Raw genomic sequence first — 25093 nt, 5'->3', positions numbered from 1 at the left:
TGACTGATGTTGACAGAGGACAAAAGTAAGCGTAAGTAGAATGCACACACGTCATTCCGTCAACCATTGTCAGTTGAAGAGTTGTGTGAATAAAATGTACAGCAACGAAGAGAAGGTAGAAATACTACTCATTTGTGGGAAATGTAAGCAGAACAGTAATTGCAATACTGTTTTCTTATCTACGGGTACATTTAGTACAGGAGTTTAGTCCTTTTAAATACTATTGTGTAGAGTAGGCGTACAGTAAAGGCTGTCCTTCCTACAAACTGCATCGACATAACGTTTCTTTTATTGTTGTTGTTGAAGGTAGACGAAATGCTACGCAGGCAGCGGAACTGTACAGAGAGCGATATCCTGACAAGAACCCACCTTCCCGACGGATGTTTTCTAGCTTGTTGCGACGCTTCAGTAAACGGGAAATTTCAACCCACGACAACGCAATCGTCGTAGCACTCGCACAGACGAGGCTGCCGAAGTTACTGTTCTCGCTTCCGTTGCTATGAATCCACATGTGAGCACACGACAGCTTGAACACGAGATTGGAGATTGGTATTCCTAGAACCAGTGTACATCGTATTCTTATACGTCACCGGTTCCATCCTTACCATGTACGCCTACATCTAGAATTGCATGGGAATGATTTCCAGAATCGTGTACAGTTCTGTCAGTGGGCACAGCAGCAAATCCTCGCCAACCAGAACTTCTTCTCCAATGTTCTATTTACCGATGAATGTTCCTTCTAAAACAAAGGACGGGATAGTGTCTGGACACTGGACCACCAAAACGATCATGATCCACAATGACCCTGGGTGCAATACGCGTTACAACTTCTCACCATGTGAGGGTACCGACAGAATGACTACTCAGATTGAAGGAACATGCATTTTTGGTCCAGCGACAACCCACGATGGCTTACACAGATGGAACATCAGCGTCAGTGGAGAGTTAACGTCTGGTATGGGATACTTGGTACTACAATTATTGGCCTTTATTTCGTCAATGATAGTCCAAACGGCACAGGGTATGTCAACTTCCTCAGACGAATTCTTCCTCCTCTTCTGTGCCGCTAAGAACCAGAATGCTTAAGTGGTGTCAACACGATGGATGTCCAGCACATAATGCCTTCCGTGCACGTCGTGTTCTGAACCGAAGGTATCCTGCCAGATGGATTGGTCGAGGAGGAACAGTTACTTGGCCTGCTAGGTCTCCTGATTTAAATCCTCTGGAATCTTTTCTTTGGGGGTGCATTAAAGACGTTGTCTATCGCGATATTCCAACTCCAGAGGACATGCAGGAACGTATCGTGCTTGCGTGTAATTCTCTTCAGCAGGCAGCACTGGAAGCAGTAAATACACTCCTGGAAATGGAAAAAAGAACACATTGACACCGGTGTGTCAGACCCACCATACTTGCTCCGGACACTGCGAGAGGGCTGTACAAGCAATGACCACACGCACGGCACAGAGGACACACCAGGAACCGCGGTGTTGGCCGTCGAATGGCGCTAGCTGCGCAGCATTTGTGCACCGCCGCCGTCAGTGTCAGCCAGTTTGCCGTGGCATACGGAGCTCCATCGCAGTCTTTAACACTGGTAGCATGCCGCGACAGCGTGGACGTGAACCGTATGTGCAGTTGACGGACTTTGAGCGAGGGCGTATAGTGGGCATGCGGGAGGCCGGGTGGACGTACCGCCGAATTGCTCAACACGTGGGGCGTGAGGTCTCCACAGTACATCGATGTTGTCGCCAGTGGTCGGCGGAAGGTGCACGTGCCCGTCGACCTGGGACCGGATCGCAGCGACGCACGGATGCACGCCAAGACCGTAGGATCCTACGCAGTGCCGTAGGGGACCGCACCGCCACTTCCCAGCAAATTAGGGACACTGTTGCTCCTGGGGTATCGGCGAGGACCATTCGCAACCGTCTCCATGAAGCTGGGCTACGGTCCCGCACACCGTTAGGCCGTCTTCCGCTCACGCCCCAACATCGTGCAGCCCGCCTCCAGTGGTGTCGCGACAGACGTGAATGGAGGGACGAATGGAGACGTGTCGTCTTCAGCGATGAGAGTCGCTTCTGCCTTGGTGCCAATGATGGTCGTATGCGTGTTTGGCGCCGTGCAGGTGAGCGCCACAATCAGGACTGCATACGACCGAGGCACACAGGGCCAACACCCGGCATCATGGTGTGGGGAGCGATCTCCTACACTGGCCGTACACCACTGGTGATCGTCGAGGGGACACTGAATAGTGCACGGTACATCCAAACCGTCATCGAACCCATCGTTCTACCATTCCTAGACCGGCAAGGGAACTTGCTGTTCCGACAGGACAATGCGCGTCCGCATGTATCCCGTGCCACCCAACGTGCTCTAGAAGGTGTAAGTCAACTACCCTGGCCAGCAAGATCTCCGGATCTGTCCCCCATTGAGCATGTTTGGGACTGGATGAAGCGTCGTCTCACGCGGTCTACACGTCCAGCACGAACGCTGGTCCAACTGAGGCGCCAGGTGGAAATGGCATGGCAAGCCGTTCCACAGGACTACATCCAGCATCTCTACGATCGTCTCCATGGGAGAATAGCAGCCTGCATTGCTGCGAAAGGTGGATATACACTGTACTAGTGCCGACATTGTGCATGCTCTGTTGCCTGTGTCCATGTGCCTGTGGTTCTGTCAGTGTGATCATGTGATGTATCTGACCCCAGGAATGTGTCAATAAAGTTTCCCCTTCCTGGGACAATGAATTCACGGTGTTCTTATTTCAATTTCCAGGAGTGTAATTCTTTCATTCAACGAGTGCACCAGTGTTTCGGTGTCCAGGGTCACCACTCTGAGGGAAAAAAAGGTTCAAATGGCTCTGAGCACTATGGAACTTAACATCTGAGGTCATCAGTTCCCAACTACTTAAACTTAACCAACCTAAGGACATCACACACATCCGTGCCCGAGGCAGGATTCGAACCTGCGACCGTAGAGGTCGCGTGGTTCCAGACTGAACCACTTTGAGCACCTTTGAATGTTCTACTCCTGGGCAATGGTTCAGAAGAGTCAAAGTCAATTTTGTGTTATGTTTTTACTTGGTTTTCATTTGTTTTCTGACAACTTCAGCAAGTGGACGAGTTTGTAATCCCGGGCTCAAAGTCAATGTTGTCTTATGTAATTAATAACGTGTTTCAGTGAATGGTACACTATGATATATTTTTGAATAGGTCCTTTGGAGAGGAAATGAATTACCGAATAAAAAATACAGGGTGCCATTTAAATAAGTCATACCGCTGTTCATATTTTTGTAAAAAACAAAACTACAACGAAGGCAATCATGCTGATTGATGACCCTCTGACGGATAAAGAACATTTGCTTGCTCCCTCACTCCCCCCTTAGTCCGGATTTAGCCCCATGTGACTTTTTTTCTATTCCCAAACATGAAGAAACGCCTTCGTGGGAGGCATTATCAATCATCAGAAGGCTGCAGAGGCGATTTTGAAGGACCTCTCAAAAAATGGTTTCCAGCATGTATTTGAAGACTGGCGGAAACGCTGGGACAAATGCTTCGCATTCATGGGATACTACTTTAAGGACTACCAAATTATGAGGATGAGTAAAGGTATGTTGTCAAAAAAAAATTATGATCATTCTTTATTGAACAGCCTCCCTACTTCCAAAAATCAATAGATACTGCTGTCACTGCTGTGACTCGTGTCAGAACAGTTCGCTGTAAAGTGATAACATTTTTCTTTATTTGTATAATGATGTACAAGGTCAGTACTGCGCTGTGGTTACCACAAGTGCGCTCAAGGGGCCTGTTAGCTTACATGTTTCTCATAGTGATGCCAAGTGGGCAGTTGTCACTCCTCCTTGTTAGATGAAAGCTCAGACAGTTAAGACAGAACTCATGTAATGTTCTGGTGAGACCGTAGACGCCAAAACATTATGAACACATGCTTAACAGTGTGTTGAACCGGAATACAGCAGCGAATCTGTGTGGGATCTATTCGAAAAGTCCTTGATAGGATTCCAGGTGTACGTGGCACCAGATGCCTACGCACAGAAAAAATTTTCATTAGTATGTGCTGCGCTTAATACTTTTCTTATCGCGCAACTTCACCGGGCGGCATTCAGTGTCTTGACGTGCAATGGTCATAACGTTTTGGCTCATGAATGAGTATCTTTATACTAATACCGTGTTATTGTGCCTTACGCTGAATGAATACAGGTCGGGCAAAATAAAACTGTCCCACATATGTTCATGCACCTTATCGTAGGCAACGCAACTTACATTATTCACATCTGGGTCGGATAATGTAAGTTGGGTTGCCTATGTTAAGGTGCATGTGTGGAACCTCCTTGTGAATTGCTTATCACACCTGGCCAGTGTAAACGTTTGATCGATGACATCACCGACACAGGCGACAGATAAACATACCGAGGCGGCGGGGTGCTTACCTGAATGACGCGCATGGGCAGGCCGGTCTCCTTGGCGAGCTGCTCGCGGATGTGCCGCGTGGGCTTGGGCGTCTGCGAGAAGGCCGTCTTGAGGATCTCGAGCTGCTTGGCCTTGATGGTGGTGCGCGGGCCGCGCCGCTTCGAGCCCGAGTTGCCATCGTCGGGGCTTTTGTTCTCCGTCTGCGAGTCGCGCGTCTCCGGGTCGCCGTCCAGCGAGCCTGACCAACACACGCCTGCCGCTCAGACATGGCGGGTCTCTGTCCCGCAACCTGCTGTCGGGGGCCACGGCCCGGCACGGCGGGCGTGGGGCGCTACACACTACACACTACACACTACACTAGGCCAGGCAGCTCGCGCGGGGCAGCGCTGAAACTTACACTCACCACCAGGACTGTTGTTGTTGTGGACTTCAGTCAGCGCCACACTCGGCTCTACCCTGTGCAAGCCTCTTCACCCCTTCGTAACTACGGCAACATACATCCGCTACTGAGTCAAGTTGTGGCTTCTCTTCCCATCACTCCCAAACCGCCTATTCTGTGGGTGCCTCAGGGTGTCTCCTATTAATCAGTGATTTATTCTAGTCAAAATATTTTTAGTTGATTGTGTTGTACAACTTTGATGAACTTTGGAAACGACGTTTCATAACATTTTAATCTTATGTTTAAATTATTCTCTGTGGGCGACCTCTTTTGGTCAAAGACCATTATCGAGCAGTTGAAAACACAAACATTTCACACGTAAGGGATATTTCATAATTTTAGTAACACACTAGCAATACCAAGAGTTGGCATTAACAACAATATATCGATATATAAGTAAAAAAAAATATAACATTTGTAAATGACTTTTAGTCATTCACTCCATTCATCTACCGTTACATGACTAAACAACAGATCCAAATATTATATTGTAGACTTTGTGTTCATTTTGTAGGTATGTATGCTTGCTGTTAATTCAGATTTTAAGTACTGCTTGTATTTTACTACAGTTTTGACACATACTTTTTACGTGATTTTTTTTCTCTACACATGACGTTCGCACTTACGGAAATCGATCGCACATTAAAGAATAATTTAAACAGAGGCCTGTGGCGGCGCATGAAAAACCGGCCCCGCGTACAGACTGATCGCCAATTACCCACAAATTGTTGCCCGTCGCAAGCATATTCAACTACGAATAAACGAATAATAATGAGAAAGTAAAGAAATAACAAATAGGCTATTGCAAATGTAGCAACAGGTTCGAAACAATGGATGCACCTTCCTTTACAAAGTCATTTCTAAAATCTTTTAGCGAAATCGTACCATAAATTTCTTTTCCCTCCAGTTCTATTCAGCACTTCCTCATTAGTTACCCAATCTACTCGACTATTCTTCAGCATTATCCTTCAACATCACACTTCAAAAGCTGCTATTCTCTTCTTGCCCGTACATTTTATCGTCCATGTTTCACTTCCGTACAAGATTTCAATCGAGCGAAATACCGTCAAAAAAGGCTTCCTAACATTCAAATGTATATTCGATGTTGACATATCTCTGTAGTTTCAGAAACCCTTTCTTATTATTGCTGCTCAGTATATTACGTCACTACTTTACCAAAAAAATGGTTCAAATGGCTGTGAGCACTATGGGACTTAACATCTGAGATCATCAGTCCCCTAGAACTTAGAACTACTTGAAATCTAACTAACCTAAAGACATCACGCACATCCATGCCCGAGGCAGGATTCGAACTTGCGAGCGTAGCAGCAACGCGGGTCCGCACTGGAGCGCCTAGAACCGCTAGGCCTCAGCGGCCGGCACTACTTTACCCATCGTTAGTGATATAGAGGCACAAATATCAAAACCAGTCTCGTACTTTTAGTCTCTCATTTCCTAATGTAATTGCCCTTCGACTGCCTTATTTACTTTGGTTACATTTCATTATTCTTGTCACACTTTAGTAGGTATTTATTTTATAACGTCTTCAATCTATCAGCCTTCCAGTGTGGCCGAGCGGTTCTAGGCGCTTCAGTCTGGAACCGCGTGACCGCTACGGTCGCAGGTGCGAATCCTGCCTCGGGGATGGATGTGTGTGATGTCCGTAGGTTAGTTAGGTTAAGTAGTTCTAAGTTCTAGGGGACTGATGACCTCAGATGTTAAGTCCCATAGTGCTCAGAGCCATTTGAACCATTTTTTAAACTTCCAAATCCTTTTGCATCTGTGACATAATAGCAATCTCACCAGCAAACCTCAAACTTTTTGTTTCTTCTCCCTTTCGCAACTTCTCTTTCATTTCTTCTACAGTTTGCTCGGTTTAGATATAGAACAACAACTAGTATAGGCTGCAGCCCAGTCTCATTCCCTTCCAGCTCCCGCTTTCCTTTTATAAAACCAGTCTGCTTACTGAAGATCACAACAACAACAACAACAACAGAAATGCTACTTTGCAGCATTACAGGCATTAGAAAACAGCTTTGTCGTCAGCAAACGGCGTGAAACGGTGTCGTGATTAGTATGTAGCACACTTCTTTTTAATCCTCTGATCGTCAGCTAATATTCTGGTCGAAGGCAGCTAAGAAGATTACAGCTTGTGATCTGTGACGTTGTTGGCACGAGTTGCGTCCTGTGAAGTGACGAAACATAAGAAACAGAAAAGCAAAAAGCAGAGTTGCGCTCCGTCCGGCCGGCAGCCCTCGCCACGTCGACGTCGGCGTCTCCTGCGACGGCGTCCGGCGCTGGCTGCGACGAGCCTGAAACCTGCCAACACAAAAGGCGGGCGTCAGAGTTGTGAGGAACGGGCAGACACGCAGCGAGATCCCTGCCGCGATAGCGCCGGCCAGCGGCTAACACAGTCCCGAACCCACCCGCCGCGCCGCAGGTCGCGTGTGAGCCGCGGCGAGCCTAATCCGCTGTCACGATCCCTATTGTGCGGGGGAGGGCCCGCCGGCTGCCGACTGTGCGGCGAACCGCTCTCGCATGGAAAACGCCTCGCCGTACGTCGTGCCTTCAGCAACGCCGCCCCACAGCTGCAAGGGTACAGAGCGTCGAGGGCTGTACTCGGCGACGGCATTGCCAAACACTCCGAAAAACTGTGACTGTTACGAGGATGCCTCCTCAAGCTAACATTCGATTAACAGCGTCAGTGTTTCTGAAGGTCCCCGTCAAGATTTCGACCCTCCACTCATCTCCTGACTTATCTTTAGAGGTTATTTTCTTATACGGTGAAACTGTAAGTATCGCTGAACCGTGCTGGACCTTCGCGGTGAAGGCAGTCTTCTACTCCCCGCTTATTCCTCTCCGTTACTCAGCCTGCATCTACGTGATTCGTCTGCAATACACACTAAAGAGTCTGGCAGAACCAACTCCAGACTTTTTCTCTACCGTTCCCTTCTCCAACAGCACGCGGGAAAAACGAATACTTAAATCCTTCTGTACGGGCTCGGATTTCTCGTACTGTATTATGATGATCATTTCTCCCTATGTAAGCTGGCGACAATAAAATATTTTATCATTCAGAGGAGAAAGATGGTGCTTGAATATTCGTGGAAAGATGTCGCCGCAACGAAAAACGCATTTGTTTTAATGACTGCCGTCCCATCTCCCTTATTATATCCGTGACACTCTCTCTCCTATTTCCTGATAATACAAAACGAGTAGCCCTTCTTTGAAGTTTTTCGATGTCCTCCTTCAGTTCTGTCGGGTAAGGGTCACACGCAGCACAGCAATATTCTAGCAGAGGACGGACAAGCGTACCGTAGGCTGTCTTTTTAATACACTTGATGCGGAAGGATAGTGTAGGCATTTTCTTTAGTAGACTTGATGCGTCTTCTAAGTGTTCTGCCAGTAAAATGTAGTCTTTTGTGTGCCTTTCCCACAAGATTATCTATATGAGCGTTATAATTTTAATTTTTTATAATTGGAATGCCTAGAATTTAGTCGAATTTAAATTTTGTGGTTTATCATGTAACGACATTTAACTGTTCTCTTTTCGTACCTATGTCGATGACCTCATACTTTTCCTTATACAGAGACGATTGCCACGTTTCGCACCATTCAGATATTGTGCAGTCATTTTCTTATTGGTTTTGAACTTCTGCTGGGTTTACTAGACGGTTAATGACGGCATCATCTGCAAACAATCTGTGAGGACTGCTCTGATTGCCTCCTAAATTGTTTATATAGATCAGGAACAGCAGGTGACCTGTAACACTTCCTGCGGGAACACTAGATATCTCTTCTGTTTGCCTCGATGATTTTCCGTCAGAGCTATCGGTAGTGACCGGAGTTTACCCTCTCCCACTTTCCTTTCTTTTGCAATATGCGCCTGCTCTCCTCTCAGCTGCAGCTGCAGGGCCTTTCTCCGCCTCGTAGCAGCGAGCCTTCACGAACAGCAGGCAGTGGTCAGTGGGTGTTGTGTGTGGCGGCGAGGGGAGCCTCCGGGCAGCCGCTGCAGGCCGCGGCCGCGCCACGCGCCATCAGCGTCCGCGGCGCCTGCAGCTGGCTGGGTTCAAAGGGCTGCCGGCCGCCCCCTCAGCTGACGCCTCCAGTGGGAGCCACAGCCACGTGTCGTTTCCCTCCCTGCTTGCCTCCTCGTCGTCCAAGTGCGTTTTGGCCCACCCAACTACAGCTATACATGTCCTGTGTTGTTCCTAGCTGGCCCACAGTCTTTTTTACATCAGCGTGGAGTTTGATATGCTTACTTTGAACGTGGGGAGGGAGACGTCACCGTTCCTTACTTTCTCCCTCCACACCCCCTCCACCCCCACACTCTCCGTCGAACAGACACACTGGTGTGCAAAACTTAAGAAAGAAAATAACTTTCTCATTATACGTCACTGCGAAGTAACATGGCTCGATGTATACATGTAAATAACTGCTGCAGTATACACTGAAGAGCCAAAGAAACTGGTACACCGGCCTAATACCGTGTAGGGCCCCTGCGAGCACGCAGAAGTGCCGCAACACGTCGTGGTAGGGACTCGGCTAATGTCTGTAGTATTGCTGGAGCGAACTGACGCCACGAATCCCGCAGGACTGCCCATAAATCCGTAAGAGTATGAGGGGCGGAGGTCCTTTCTGAACAGCACATTGCAAGGCATCCTAGATATGGACAATAACCTAGATATGGTCAATAACGTTCATGTCTGGGGAATTTAGTGGTCAATGGAAGAGTTTAAACTTAGAAGAGTGTTCCTGGAGCCACTCTGTACACATTCTGGACGTGTGGGGTGCCGCATTGTCCTGCTGGAATTACCCAAGTCCGTCGGAATGCACAGTGGACATGGATGAATGCAGGTGATCAGACGTGTCATCAGAGCCTTCACCAGCTTGAACTGTCTCCTGCTGACATCCAGTGACCACAGATTCATGAGGTTATATCCATACCCGTACACGTCCATCCGCTCGATACAATTTAAAACGAGATTCGTACGACCAGGCAACATGTTTCCGGTCATCAGCTGTCTAGTATCGGTGTTGACGGGCCCAAGCGAAGCGCGAAGCTTTGTGTCGTGCAGTCATCAAGGGTACACGAGTGAGCCTTGTCACCGAAAGCCCATATCGATGATGTTTCGTTGAATGGTTCGGACGCTGACACTTGTTGATGGCCCAGCATTGAAATCTGCAGCAATTTGAGGAAGGTTTGCACTTCTTCAGTCGTCGTTGGTCCCGTTCTTGCAGGATCTCTTTCCGGCCACAGCGATGTCGGAGACTTGGTGTTTTACCGAATGTCTGTTACAGTACACTCGCGAAATCTTCGTATCGGAAAATCCCCACTTCACCGCTACCTCGGAGATGCTGTGTCGCATCGCTCGTCCGCCGACAAGAACATCACGTTCAAACTGACTTAAATCTTGATAACGTGCCATTGTAGCAGCAGTAACCGATCAAACAATTGTGTCAGACACTTGTCTTATATAGACGTTGCCGATCGCAGCGCCGTATTCTGCCTGATTACATATCTCTGTATTTGAATATGCATGCCTATACCAGTTTCTTTGGCGCTTCAGTGTAGTACAAAAGGCAACTGAGGGAAATACGACACGAGACGAACGGAAATGACACTTCTATTCAAAGACAATTATTACACCCAAGTCACCGCAATTTATGATCGTCCCGTGGACATTGTAAAAGGACGGGCATGATTCTTGACAGGATCTGTGACCACTGCAGGCGGCAATGCACTCTCTGCAACGTTCCCATATGCTGGCGACTAGGTTGGTGAGGAGTTCCTGTGGTATGGCTGACAACTACTGGATAAACGCTGGTGCGTGTGGGCGTGCTGCAAAACGTCTTCTTACCGCATCCCATACGGCATTTGAATCGTTGAAAGGGTAGGCAACTCCGTTCGCCGAATATTCCCTCGTTCCAAGAGCTGCTCCACCTGTTCGATGCAGCGCGCATTTGTCATCTATGAAGACCAAGTCACAGCCGAATGCATCCCTAATGTGCAAGGGAGTGGAATACAGTGTCACAATAACGTTCAGTGGTGAGTGTGCCGTGTTCAAAGTTTTGGGGGTCCAGGCAACTTTGTACCTCCCCACAGCATAAAACCTGGACCACCAAAACGATCACGTTCGTCAGTTGTGGACGTACCGTCGTATGGCGACGTAATGCACTCAGGAATATTGTCGAACACGATCGTTTCGTCTTATGGTTTGAGGAAGAGTAACGTTGCAGGAACGGGCTAATCTCCAAATCATTATTGTGACACAATATTCCAGCCCCAAGCGCGTCTTTGATGACTCCGTTGAGCTCCGTCTTTCGGGACTACATTCGACCCTGACTTCATTTTTATGGATGATTGTGGGCTACGATATCGAATAGCGCATGTGGAGGGGCTCATGGAACAAGATGATATTCGCGAATGACCTAGTATGTCTTAAATCACATCGAGCACCTGTGGGATACCTATTGCGTTAAGGCCACATGCACCAAATACCTTTCCACAGTTGTCAGCCGTGCTTATGGAGGAGTGGAACGCCATACCACAAGAACTCATTACCAACTTCGTGCCCAGCATAGCAGCACGTTACAGATGTCGTCCGTGATGAGCATACGCTCTGTTAAGGATCATGTGACACCATTAGTACTTTCGAGAGGACCTCCATAAACTGCTGTGACGTCAGTGCGGTTATTGTCTTTGAATAAAAGTCTCATTTCTGTTCGTCTCATTGCGTATTTCTTTCGGCTAACTTCTGTGCTTCACTGTAGCGGTTCCTTCTGTGCATGGTCGGAGTTCAACGGACCTGTGTTGCTTGGCGGTGACACATCTTGAGAAAGCTACATTCGTCCTTGAGTTTCGCACATCACTGTATAATTTGATGCCACTCCCACTTTTAATCTACCACAATTGTTTAGGACTTAATAATAACACCCATCACTTGCATCAGTCCACTACGTTCTTGAGGACGTAACGATAGCGCGCCGCTCTCAGTAGCTGCAGCCAGTTTTTCCTGTCTTGCGCGGCTTCCATTCATTCAATGATACCCAATATTTTGCAGTCTGAGGTCATCCTTCCTATCGTGTACCTAACGGACTGTCGTGAGAGGGACTGCCCCTATCGAGCGTTGCTGGTATACCTTGACTACTTCTTCATTGGGTCTCCAAACCGTCCTTGTGTTGCCCCAAACGTAGGCCCAAAGATTTTTCTGTATACTTCAGCTTCGAAGACTTAGTTTCGGTACTCTTCTCTTTTGATCATGCTCCACATTTCCACCCCGTATAGCAGTACTGTTGTGTTATCGAGTTTCGCCTTGGTCTCCCTGGTCAGCACTCTGAAGGATGGAAGTTTTTTGAAGGAAAAGTAAACTTCACTTGCAGTTCGTAGCCTAATTTGGTAATTACTTGTCTTCTGTTTACACCAATGTATTTTAGATTGGAAGTATTCTTCAGATTGTAGTTAGGTATATGAAGGTCATCATGTTGTTCTGTCGCCAAGTTCTCTCTCTGTATGGTCATCTGTTCTGTCTTTTCTTAATTAATTTTTAAACCAATTTCCATGACGGTTTCGTTTAGTTTTTTCAGCAGCATTTCAATATCATCAGTGCCATTTCCTATTAAAACTACGTCTTCTACATGGGCCAATATATTTGGTTAGTTATCTGCCATGTACTCATACGTTACTTGTCTGGTTTTTATAGTACTTCTTCATTACAAGACTGAAGATACGTGGGTATATCGCATCACCTTGCATCAGTACAGTTCTGTTCTCACAATAATTCGATAGATAGCCGCAGTATGTCATCCCGCTTGCCACCTCCTCCGTACACATTTTGACCAGAGTTATTTGTTTCTTAGGACTTCAGCATTCTCTCATGATTTCCCACATCATTTCTCTGTATACCGAATCCTAGGCCTTCTAAAAACCAATGAAAAGATAATGGAAGTTCTTGTTGTGTGCTCACTAATTTTCACTGCTAGGTTTGATGCAAAGTGTGCTGTATATAGTCGATTTTTTTTCCAGAAGTCCACTCTGGGTACGGGGGGCGGGATTGACAACTTTGCAATATTATACGTGGCAGTACTTTGTATGCTGTGAATACTAGAGAAATTCCCCTGTAATTTCTGAAATTTCGTTTAACAAGAACAGATATAAAATATTTTAATATAGTAACAATACCTTGGTTATATTGATGCTTAATGCATCATCTTAGCATAAGTTTCAAGAATAACGATTTACACGACAAAGCATCGAAGTGTGACCTCACCATAAACAGAGAACACTACGTTGCGAGCAGTTAAAGGGGGGGGGGGGGGGAATCAGGTTTCTTTCAGTCGGTCCCGCCTACGGCCAGGAATATGAGTGTTTGTGCTTCATTTTCTTTCCGTAGTAGAGGGACTAGAGCCCTCAAGCAAGCAATTAAAAAGTTACCTCTTTTAAACGTAGCTCGTAACATTTTAGGACTGCTTGCCATTTTTATACTGTGTTCTCCATGTCCTCTAGCCCGCTCCTCATTTTCGATCTGCACCTGGTTATACGGTGTATAGCGGCACGGTTTCGGCAAAGATGTTGAACACTGTAAATAGTCCTCATGGGTTTGCCGCCGGATGACATTGTGCAATATCCACAATATTTCCTCGGAGCGACTGTCCAACATCTTTAGGTGGTTGAACTTTGCTAGTGGCTAGGTATTACTGGCTGTAGCCACCAGCAGGATTCAACGACCTGAAAATTTCGGATAGTTGCTCCGAGAAAATATTGTGGAATTTGCACAACGGCACTCGGCAGCAAACCTTGGAGACTATTTACAACATATCAGGCCGGGAAAGCTTGAAGAGTCACATGTTCAGCACTTTCCCAAACCCCGCCTGATGGATGTGGGGATGTTCTCAGCTGCGACCAGCCTCACGAATGCTGGCAAAGGAAAAGTTTCCCTCGGAGGGAGAGATTGAAGAGCGGACTCGATTGTGGCGAGTGTAATCCCGGGAAAGGGCTCAGCCGGCAATACAGTTGTCGGCGACCGCTGTGGCGTCGCGTCGGACCATTTGCGGCGGCGGGCTTCAAAGGCGGCGGCGTACAGGCGCCCGTTGTGCGCCGGCGGGACACACGGGAGCCCGGACAGAGAACGGGCCCTCCCCCGCGTCTCAAAAACTCTCTCTAGGCGTCCATTCCCCGTCCTGCAGACGGGCAGGCTCGGTAAACGCTGTGGCGTGCCATTGTGAAACCGCCAACGCGTAGGACCAGCCAAAGATGGATCGGTTCAAATCCACACTTCGCTTAACTCGTGGCACAACAGGACACATTGCTTTAATTGCGAGCAGCTCCAAGGTGATTTGGACATCAAGTACTTCTACCCACACTTCAGTCTACTATCGCTCAGTGTTTCTCTGGCCTGATTGTGGACCCAACGAAATTTATTTCCCGGAATTGCTCATCTACGGTCAACGACCATGAACATAATCATTTGTATCTCTTGTTGTGTCTATAGATGCATCGCGTACTAGATTTACATATGTTGCATGGCGAACATCGTTCCTTTTTACATTACTGTCTCAGAAATTTTCCAGCGCGCTCGACAATGTATATGTAATAAGAATTTGGTTGCTAGATTTTATATATAACAAGCCGCTGTCATTAGGTCGATTAAAAGAAGGTGGGAAAACATAAATGTACTTCCTTCTATCAGGTCGGTTTGCATTTACTTTGATCATTATTTGGCAAGGAATGCTTCACATGTTGCAAGCATTGTGCATCATCTCGTTTGTAAAATGTTCCTTGTTAATAATCTTAATAGTTCTAGCCAGCACATATCACAGTGCACATTCCAAATATCACAAAAGGAAATAAAAATGCAACTATGTCAACAGTCAGAAAGTTGGCTGTAGCTACGTATTATTTACGGGAGACGGCTCTTTAAAAAATCCGGACATTGAAATTGTGTGCTAAACTGGGACACGGAACACAACACGTCGCAAATTACGGTAAATGTCCTCATCAGTCTTTTCCTCGTGAACTAAAAATCTTGAAAGCCAATTTCTTTTGAGGACCAAAAAGTTTGTTGAGACATTAAAATCGAGAATCAAAATGGCTTTTGAAAAGTTACAATTTGAAAAACAAAAATATTCTTGGAAACTTAAAAATTATCTTGAAAAATTAAAAGTTCTTTAACCTCGAAGTATACGGACTAACAAACAAATTACCCACTATCCACCTTACTGTTGATAATGGGTATAATGTGGGCAAAAGCAACACAAAATTAATTAAACTGTCCTACATACAGTTAATGCCTAGATATTAAAATTTGTAGAAGAGTGTGGTTTGAATCACAAAACTTTTTTTTTCTTTTTTGCCTATAAGGAGTCTTGCTTTTGCTGTGGACTGTCAAAGTTGACTGAAGCAGGTTGCTGTATCTCTGGTATCTGACAGCAGGTGGCCGTCTCACCCTCATGGCAGTGAAGTGGTAGGTGTGCACTGTACAGCTGTATGGAGGAGACGTAGGCAGAACGGCAAAAACTAGCTGTCGCGTCTGGACTTGCCCGTAACGGCATCATCAATGAACTTTGCCACTGTTACTAGCCACACAGAGTACACATCGTGTCAACAAAGAATGGTATTGCACGAGAAGGCGTAAAAATGGTGGGTCCTAAACAGCACTGATCGCAGACGAGAATCGCACCTTGTCAGTGACAGTCGGGTCAAACTCACGGAAAATGTTGCTTTCAAAAAATGCAGATCCACTTCAGGCAGAGAACGCTGCGAAGGGAGCTGCACGTAGCGCCGTTTCGTGTCTTGTACCTCCCAAAAATAGCGATTTTGCTTGTTACCTAATGACGCAAGGCAACGAGTACAACGAAGGCACAAGCGGGTACTTTACCCACAGTGTATGGTGGGTGTAGTGCAGGCCGGAGGTGGTTCTGTGATGTTTCGTGAGGGTTTGTTTTTAGTTGGGCCCACTCGTTGAGATTACCGTCAACATAAAACAGCGTCCCTCTTTTTTTCTTTCTTTTTAAGTATCCTTATCAGCCGAGTGCTGCTCTGCCTTCTACATGATGCGGACAAGCATGTCTTCATGCCAACAGTTGTGGCCACAATGCTGTAGACGTACGTTTCTGGTTTGACGAACACTCAAGCACCCTACCTGCTACTTAATGACCCTCTTAATCACTCTATCTTAACCAGTAGAAAACGTCTGGGAGTATTTTGAATTGGAGGTGAAACGTAGACGTATAAATGCTTCCAATTTGGTACCTCCACCTAACCTAACCCCCTTGAACCATGGACCTTGTCGTTGGTGGGAAGGCTTGCGTGCCTCAACGATAGAGATAGCCGTACCGTAGGTGCAACCACAACGGAGGGGTATCTGTTGAGAGGCCAGACAAACGTGTGGTTCCTAAAGAGGGGCAGCAGCCTTTTCAGTAGTTGCAGGGGCAGCAGTCTGGATGATTGACCGATCTGGTGTTGTAACACTAACCAAAATGGCCTTGCTGTTCTGGTACTGCGAACGGCTGAAAGCAAGGGGAAACTAAAGCCGTAATTTTCCCGAGGGCATGCAGCTTTACTGTATGATTGCTACAGAAGAATGCTGAAGATTAGATGGGTAGATCACATAACTAATGAGGAGGTATTGAATAGAATTGCGGAGAAGAGGAGCTTGTGGCACAACTTGACAAGAAGAAGGGATCGGTTGGTAGGACGTGTTCTGAGACATCGAGGGATCACCAATTTAGTATTGGAGGGCAGCGTGGAGGGTAAAAATCGTAGAGAGAGACAAAGAGATGAGTACACTAAGCAGGTTCAGAAGGATGTAGGCTGCAGTAGGTACTGGGAGATGAAGAAGCTTGCACAGGATAGAGTAGCATGGAGAGCTGCATCAAACCAGTCTCAGGACTGAAGACCACAACAATAACAACAACCTCGAAAAAAAAAGAGATTTTGCTTGTTACCTAATGACGCAAGGCATCGAGTACAACGAAAGCACAAGCGGGTATTTAACCCACAGTATATGGTGGGTGTAGTGTAGGCCGGTGGTGTTTCTGTGATGTTTCGTGAGGGATTTTTTTTATTTTTTAGTTGGGCCTACTTGTTGAGATTACCGTCGACATAAAACAGCGTGCTTTGTTCCTTTTTTTTTTCAGTATCCTTATCAACCGAGTGCTTCTCTGCCTTCTACAAGGTGCTGACACATGTGTCGTCATGTCAACAATTGTGGCCACAGTGCTGTACACATACGTTCCTGGTTTGACGAACACTCATGCACCCTACCTCCTACCTAATGGCCCTCTTAATCACTCTATCTTAACCAGTAGAAAACGGCTGGGAGTATTTTGAATTGGAGGTGAAACGTAGCCGTATAAATGCCCCAAATGTGGTACATCTGCGGCATCTAATTACCAGAGATGTGAAGGCACCATACCTGAAGAAATCTCTCCGAACTGAGGCTATTAATAACAGTTGAGGAGTGGTGTTGCACGGTACCGGCGTGATGTCGCCTAGTGAGCTCATTTCTAGCGTCGCGGGAGTCCTTGATTTACTTCGTAAGAGGGCCGAGCTCCCTGGGGCTGGGACGGCTGCGCGGGCTCACCTTGGTCCTCGGAGTCGTCCTGGCCCGGCTTGACGTCGGCGGGCGGCACGAGCGGGCCCGGCGGCGCGCCGCCCACCAGCGGCCCCACCATGTCGTTGTTGTTGGCCTCGGGCGGCGGCTGCAGCGGCGTGTGGGGCGGCGGCTGGCCCGGTCCCCCGTGCGCGCCCGCCGCCCCGCCGCCGCCCGCTCCCGCCCCCGCCGCCCCCGCGCCCGCCTTGAGCGCCGCCGCGCCGCCCACGCCCGGCTCGCATTCCTCGTCCTCGTCCTCCGAGCCCGACCCCAGCAGCGAGTCTGCAACGCCGCAGAGGCACGTCTCAAACACTTCACCTGGCTGCGTGCTTTTTACACCTTAGCAGACGAGATTACAATGTGCATGCTACATGACCAGTACACAATGATGACGATTATAATAGTAGTTGTCAAACTTCCTGGCAAATTAAAACCGTGTGACGGTCACGAAGTTCGAACCCTCGTCTGCCACACCGTTTTAATCTGCAGGAAGTTTATTATCAGCGCACAGTCGACAGAAGAATGAAAAATTCATTGTGAACTAATAATAATTATAGTAATAATAATGACGATAGTTCATAACTGTATCTGTATCCTTTATCTCAGTGGCATCTTCCATCGTCGAGAAACGAATCGATATCTGCGACCAACAAAAGCCATCCGATCGCATTAATACTCCATGTAACTCCCAGCCAACTGCACTGTTGATGAAGGGCAGGCTACGAGACGACAGGACGAGAAATACATCAGTACCCACAGACTGTGAGCTGCCTTCAGCAATTCATGGTGACCTATGTCACAACATACAATCTCGACGTCAATATGTACTGTGAGAATGACAGTTCGTCTGTCCTGTTGCCCAACAGATACGACTGGTCTCGAGTTTCCGGTAATTGTAAGAAATACGGTGCGCCGTGGGGAAGGAGAGACAAGAAGACAATAATTAAGATGAGGCGAAGGGTGTGTGTGGGGTGCGTACTGTAAGACCTTCGGTACACACACCATCAGATTTTTTTGACTTGTCGCTCTAACGTAGTAGGCGAGTGTCAGCAATGTGTCTCGTGGTCTTATCGTGGAGTGTTTATCTTCTGCCGTTAGGTCAGACGATAGAAATGCCACTTGCACACTTAGAGTAGCAGATTGACGGTGACCAACTTTAAACAGAACTTGATTAGTTTTCACACACATTTATTAAAATACTAAAAATCATATATATTACGTAACTTGATTCTGGATGCTGTTTACAATTGAGAATCTGAAGTTCCTTTGGTCTTGGTACGTTAATCTTATTCTCATATATCTCTGATACTTGACAAAGTGTCTGTTCATTTCTCTTCATGGCTATGTACAGCAATATGGTAATCTTATTAGGCACAGACTGAAACTTGACTAAAGACTGGTACAGACAAATGCAGACTAACGCAGACTGGTATGGACTGGTGCAGACAAATGCAGACTGACTAATCGGAGGTCTGTACACTCGTTATAATACCTCACGCATTCATGTATCACTGCGCGAGTGTGATCCACGAGGAGAAAAGGTTCTACATTAGCAGCAGTCTCATTGGCTGCGTTACGTATTAATACGCGGATCGGCGGAAGCAAATTTGGTCCGTCTCTAAGACAACGACATCTCGTAGTGCGGAGACGGACGAGCGCTGCGCCTGCGCTGTTGTGCTTAGCGGGGCGCGCTCTATTGGAAAAGTTGCGTACGCGCTGACTACGCGGAACTATGTACACAACAGTGTCGCGCCGGCCGAAGTGGCCGTGCGGTTAAAGGCGCTGCAGTCTGGAACCGCAAGACCGCTACGCTCGCAGGTTCGAATCCTGCCTCGGGCATGGATGTTTGTGATGTCCATAGGTTAGTTAGGTTTAACTAGTTCTAAGTTCTAGGGGACTAATGACCTCAGCAGTTGAGTCCCATAGTGCTCAGAGCCATTTGAACCCACAACAGTGTCGCAAGTGAGGATTTGGGGGAAGTGATAGATTTCGATGGATAGGAAACACAGGCGGTAGTGGCACTGACGGTAAAGGTCGGAGTAGTGCTTAGTATGTTTGGAGTGTGGCAGAGTCGTGCGACCTCCATGTTCAGCCAATTAGTCGTTTCAGTTTATTGTAGGCTATTTGTCCTTTGGGTAATGGGTGGAGTTTTCCATGTTTTTTGGCGAGTGATAGCCCCAGCCCACTATATAGAACGATTTTGAATAATGAGGCACTAGTCATAGAGGCGGAAACCTCGGATGGTTTGTTCTAAAACTATTGGTTGTGTCTTAGAAGGGTTGCATCTGGCGATAAAATTGATCTGGTAACATTAACGGAGCGGTGGGGTTTACGAGAGACAGATAAAGTAGACGTGGAACTAAAAGGCGCCATGACGAGGCTAGTGAAGACGTTTCCGTGTTCTAAGATAGGCTGGTGTCGCTATCGTATTTCTGGCGCTCTAGGAAGAGAGGCGGCTCGCAGATAGGCTGAGGTGCCTGGAAGTAGGCGCGACTGTCGGGGCGAAAGACGCGGCCTTTGTGGAGGCGAGGTGAGGCGAGCTGCTGGCGGGCCATGAATATTTCATGCGGGCTCGGCGGGCTGTGCGCTGCCCGCGTCTCCGCGGCTGACAGCACTCGCGGGTCGAGCGCCTGCCACGGGGCTGGAGCTGGAGCTGGAAGCGGCACGATTAACATCCAGCCAGCCGCCGTCTCCGCTCCTGACAGCGGAGCGCGCGGGGTTCTTCTGAGACGAGAAGGGTCTACTCTTCATCTACGTATGTACTCCGCAAGCCACGTACAGGACGTGGCGGAGCGTACAGAGATGCCAGAATTCTCCCACTATTGTAGCCGCATCAGCCGCAGTAGTTTCCCGGCGTGATAGACCACACGTGTCCCGTATCAAACCGCTCGTCTCATCTTGCTACCTCAATATGGTACCTCAAATTGGCCTACGAAAACTACATACGCTACAGCGCATGCGCGTCGAGCGAGTTTTTCAACATTCTTACAAACCATTAGTTCTAGAGAAAAAAATGAATTAGACCTTTTTTGTAGGAAATATAATATAGTTTAATTTTGTACTGCGACACGTTTTCGCTGGAGGATGCGGTTTTCGAGTTATTCGAGAAAAACGTACACAAGTGATATTTAATGTGTTCTATCTCGGAAACCATTTGGAATAGGGCATACCTCCATATGAAGTTTTTCGTTCAGAATCTCTATCGCCGGCCGGAGTGGCCGAGCAGTTCTAGGCGCTACAGTCTGGAACCGCGCGACCGTTACGGTCGCAGGTTCGAATCCTGCCTCGGGCATGGATGTGTGTGATGTCCTTAGGTTAGTTAGGTTTAAGTAGTCCTAAGTTCTAGGGGACTGATGACCTCAGCAATTAAGTCCCATAGTGCTCAGAGCCATTTGAACCATTTTTTGAATCACTATCACCTTTCTAAGCACGCAGTTTTCCTCCTGACATACACACACACACACACACACACACACACACACACACACACACACATACACACATACATACATACATATATATATATATATATATATATATATATATATATATATATATATAACAAAAAACTTCATATGGAGGTATATATATATACAGGGTGTTACAAAAAGGTACGGCCAAACTTTCAGGAAGCATTCCTCACACACAAAGAAAGAAAATATGTTATGTGGACATGTGTCCGGAAACGCTTACTTTCCATGTAGGGCTCATTTTATCACTTCTCTTCAAATCACTTTAATCATGGAATGGAAACACACAGCAACAGACGTACCAGCGTGACTTCAAACACTTCGTTACAGGAAATGTTCAAAATGTCCTCCGTTATAGAGGATACATGCTTACACCTTCCGTCGCATGGAATCCCTGATGCGCTGATGCAGCCCTGGAGAATGGCGTATTGTATCACAGCCGTCCACAATACGAGCACGAAGAATCTCTACATTTGGTACCGGGGTTGCGTAGACAAGAGCTTTCAAATGCCCCCATAAATGAAAGTCGGGGGGGTTGAGGCCAGGAGAGCGTGGAGGCCATAGAATTTGTCCGCCTCTACCAATCCATCGGTCACCGAATCTGTTGTTGAGAAGCGTACGAACGCTTCGACTGAAATGTGCAGGAGCTCGATCGTGCATGAACCACATGTTGTGTCGTACTTGTAAAGGCACGTGTTCTAGCAGCACAGGTAGAGTATCCCGTATAAAATCATGATAACGTGCTCCATTGAGCGTAGGTGGAAGAACATGGGGCCCAATCAAGACATCACCAACAATGCCTGCCCAAACGTTCACAGAAAATCTGTGTTGATGACGTGATTGCACAACTGCGTGCGGATTCTCGTCAGCCCACACATGCTGATTGTGAAAATTTACAATTTGATCACGTTGGAGTGAAGCCTCATCCGTAAAGAGAACATTTGCACTGAAATGAGGATTGACACATTGTCGGATGAACCACTCGCAGAAGTGTACCCGTGGAGGCCAATCAGCTGCTGATAGTGACTGCACACGCTGTACATGGTACGGAAACAACTGGTTCTCCCGTAGCACTCTCCACACAGTGACGTGGTCAACGTTACCTTGTACAGCAGCAACTTCTCTGACGCTGACATTAGGGTTATCGTCAACTGCACGAAGAATTGCCTCGTCCATTGCAGGTGTCCTCGTCGTTCTAGGTCTTCCCCAGTTGCGAGTCATAGGCTGGAATGTTCCGTGCTCCCCAAGACGCCGATCAATTGCTTCGAACGTCTTCCGGTCGGGACACCTTCGTTCTGGAAATCTGTCTCGATACAAACGTACCGCTCCACGGCTATTGCCCCGTGCTAATCCATACATCAAATGGGCACCTGCCAACTCCGCATTTGTAAACATTGCACTGCCTGCAAAACCACGTTCGTGATGAACACTAACCTGTTGATGCTACGTACTGATGTGCTTGATGCTAGTACTACAGAGCAATGAGTCGCGTGTCTACACAAGCACCGAAGTCAACATTACGTTCCTTCAATTGGGCCAACTGGCGGTGAATCGAGGAAGTACAGTACATACTGACGAAACTAAAATGAGCTCTAACATGGAAATTAAGCGTTTCCGGACACATGTCCACATAACATCTTTTCTTTATTTGTGTGTGAGGAATGTTTCCTGAAAGTTTGGCCGTACCTTTTTTGTAACACCCTGTATGTGTGTGTGTGTGTGTGTGTGTGTGTGTGTGTGTGTGGCCAGAAGTTGAAGGGAGAGAGTGAGCTTCATTTGTACTGTCCGCTTGCGTCCTCAATCTGTGATTTGAAAGCAACGTCGGATCATGTTTGTAGTAGGAGATGAATCCAATACTTCAGGCGGGGAGTGGGTATACGGCGCTCGTTTCCAAGCCACACGGCTGGGGACGTGATTTTAGCGTTTTTTTGCAGTACTTGCTGCCAATATCAACGATTTTCTGCCCCATTCCATTCGCGTAGGGGCTGTACTCGTCCTAACCACTCTTATGTTATTCCCTCGCAAATCACGCGATGGTGTCGGCAGTCAAATACCTAGCGCCGCTTCTCTAAAATTTATCCAACTGGGTTTCACGATTACAGCATCGACTTCCATCCAAAGATTTCTTTTCAGTTTGTCCGCTATCTGTACCGACCAGTTACGATGCTTACAGCGTGTCTCTGAATTTGGTGCCTGCTTCCATGCCTATTTCGTAAACACTGCAAACGCTGCAACGAAAGCTACACTCTAGTATCAAGTCTGGGTCTTCAGTTCACCTGATCAGTACAATTCATACCCTTTCTTAATAATAATAATTTTGATTTTTCCGGTTTCCCCGTTTTCAGAAGTGTACTTAGACTGCATATTCCTAGCTTCCTCGCTGTGTTCATAGACTGTGCCTTTCGGTCTATGTTGTACTGGGTTCTTTCACTTATACCCTTGCCAGTTCCATGAACAGTAATGTCGAAATTATTCTCCATTCTCTCCATGATTGCTGCACTTAGGAGTACTATGATGGTATTGCGGTTTTACTGGCATTCAGATTATCCTGGCCATTCTAGTATATAGTCATTCGCAATCCATATTGGCAACCCATGTCTCTCGCTTAGTGATGATACTAACTGAGCAGCTTCTTAGTATTATCCCTAAATGTTTTCGTAAGTAAATGCCTTTTGTAATGGTTCAGTTGTTATTTGATCGCGATCGGTTTCAAGTCGCCTAGTGACTCATCATCAGATGTTACATGATTTTTAGTAATTGATTGTAGCATTGCACAAACTTTGGCACAGATAACAGCTCCTCTGTGTGATCAAAATAACTAGAAAAAACATGAAGCATATGTTCCAAACTGGTTTGTGCACTACGGTTAAACCAATAAAAGCAAAAAACTGTACACAATTCCCCAGTTCTACAATCACCAAAAACTGTCTACCATCTGATAACAAGTCGCTTGGCGAGTTGAAACCAGTCATGGCAAAGAAGAAAGAACACTGAAACATCACTAAAAGCTACTGGTTGCAGACGTTTCTGAAAACATTTCCATCTCAGTCGCAGTGTTCCTCATCCGTAATGGATAAAAGTTTAATGCCTATATATTTAAACAATATCACGTGCTGCTTAAGTTTACCACTAACCGTGCTGTCGTTTACTGTTGGATTCTTTTTGTTAGTTGTAAGGATTATTTTGGGGCTCCTCAACAAGAATCTTCATTTCCTCCTCAGCGGCAATTCCTCCTCAAGCACTCTTAAACACTATTTTCTCCATCTCTGTCTACACTTTTTAGAAGCTAGTCTGTCGACTGTGCACAATCGACGGAACTTGTTGATTCGTGAAGATGCTGCTGACGCCATCTGGTTGTGTACGTTCATTGGTATATGAACCAAAGCACTATAACTCAATACATATGTATATTTTTTCAGCATAGCTAAAAGCACCGCGAATTTCATATTACCACCTCAGGGCCCTGAGTATAAACTTTTTCAACAACAACGAACCACGATTCCTACATCAGAATGTCTGCGTCTGGTGCGTTTTACTAGTTTTTCGCTTCATCTGAAGATACGATATATCACGGCTTCGGCTTCGAGCCGTAGCTCTTTTTTTTTTTTAATAGTCATCCGTCCTCTGACTGGCTTGATGCTACCCTCCACGAATTCCTTTCTTATGGGCCGGCCGAAGTGGCCGTGCGGTTAAAGGCGCTGCAGTCTGGAACCGCAAGACCGCTACGGTCGCAGGTTCGAATCCTGCCTCGGGCATGGATGTTTGTGATGTCCCTCGGTTAGTTAGGTTTAACTAGTTCTACGTTCTAGGGGACTAATGACCTCAGCAGTTGAGTCCCATAGTGCTCAGAGCCATTTGAACCATTTTGAACCTTTCTTATGTCAACATCTTCATCTCAGAGCAGCAATTGCGTCCTACTTCCTCAATTACTTGCTAGATGTACTCCAATTTCTGTCTTCCTGTGCAGTTTTCGCTCTATACAGCTCTCTGTAGTGCCATGGAGGTTATTCCGTGATGTCGTAACAGATGTCCTCAAAAAATGTTCAAATGTGTGTGAAATCTTATGAGACTTAACTGCTAAGGTCATCAGTCCCTAAGCTTACACACTACTTAACCTAAATTATCGTAAGGACAAACACACACACCCATGCCCGAGGGAGGACTCGAAGC

The 25093-nt window shown here is 46.8% G+C and overlaps 1 protein-coding gene across 1 annotated transcript in view; it reads right to left on the bottom strand.

The window, feature by feature from the left end:
• Positions 1 to 25093, bottom strand: part of LOC126419728 (LIM/homeobox protein Lhx5) — a 484677-nt gene that overhangs the window by 69379 nt on the left and 390205 nt on the right. Inside the window, exons 6-7 of the mRNA XM_050086907.1 lie at positions 17445 to 17735; positions 4442 to 4659 (exon numbers count right to left, since the gene is read on the bottom strand). Coding sequence (XP_049942864.1) covers positions 4442 to 4659; positions 17445 to 17735 — 509 coding nt within the window. The remainder of the gene's footprint in view (positions 1 to 4441; positions 4660 to 17444; positions 17736 to 25093) is intronic.

This window comes from Schistocerca serialis, chromosome 9, assembly GCF_023864345.2.
Source record: "Schistocerca serialis cubense isolate TAMUIC-IGC-003099 chromosome 9, iqSchSeri2.2, whole genome shotgun sequence".
Taxonomy (NCBI): Eukaryota; Metazoa; Arthropoda; class Insecta; order Orthoptera; family Acrididae; genus Schistocerca; species Schistocerca serialis.
This window is presented reverse-complemented; position numbering and strand designations above follow the sequence as displayed.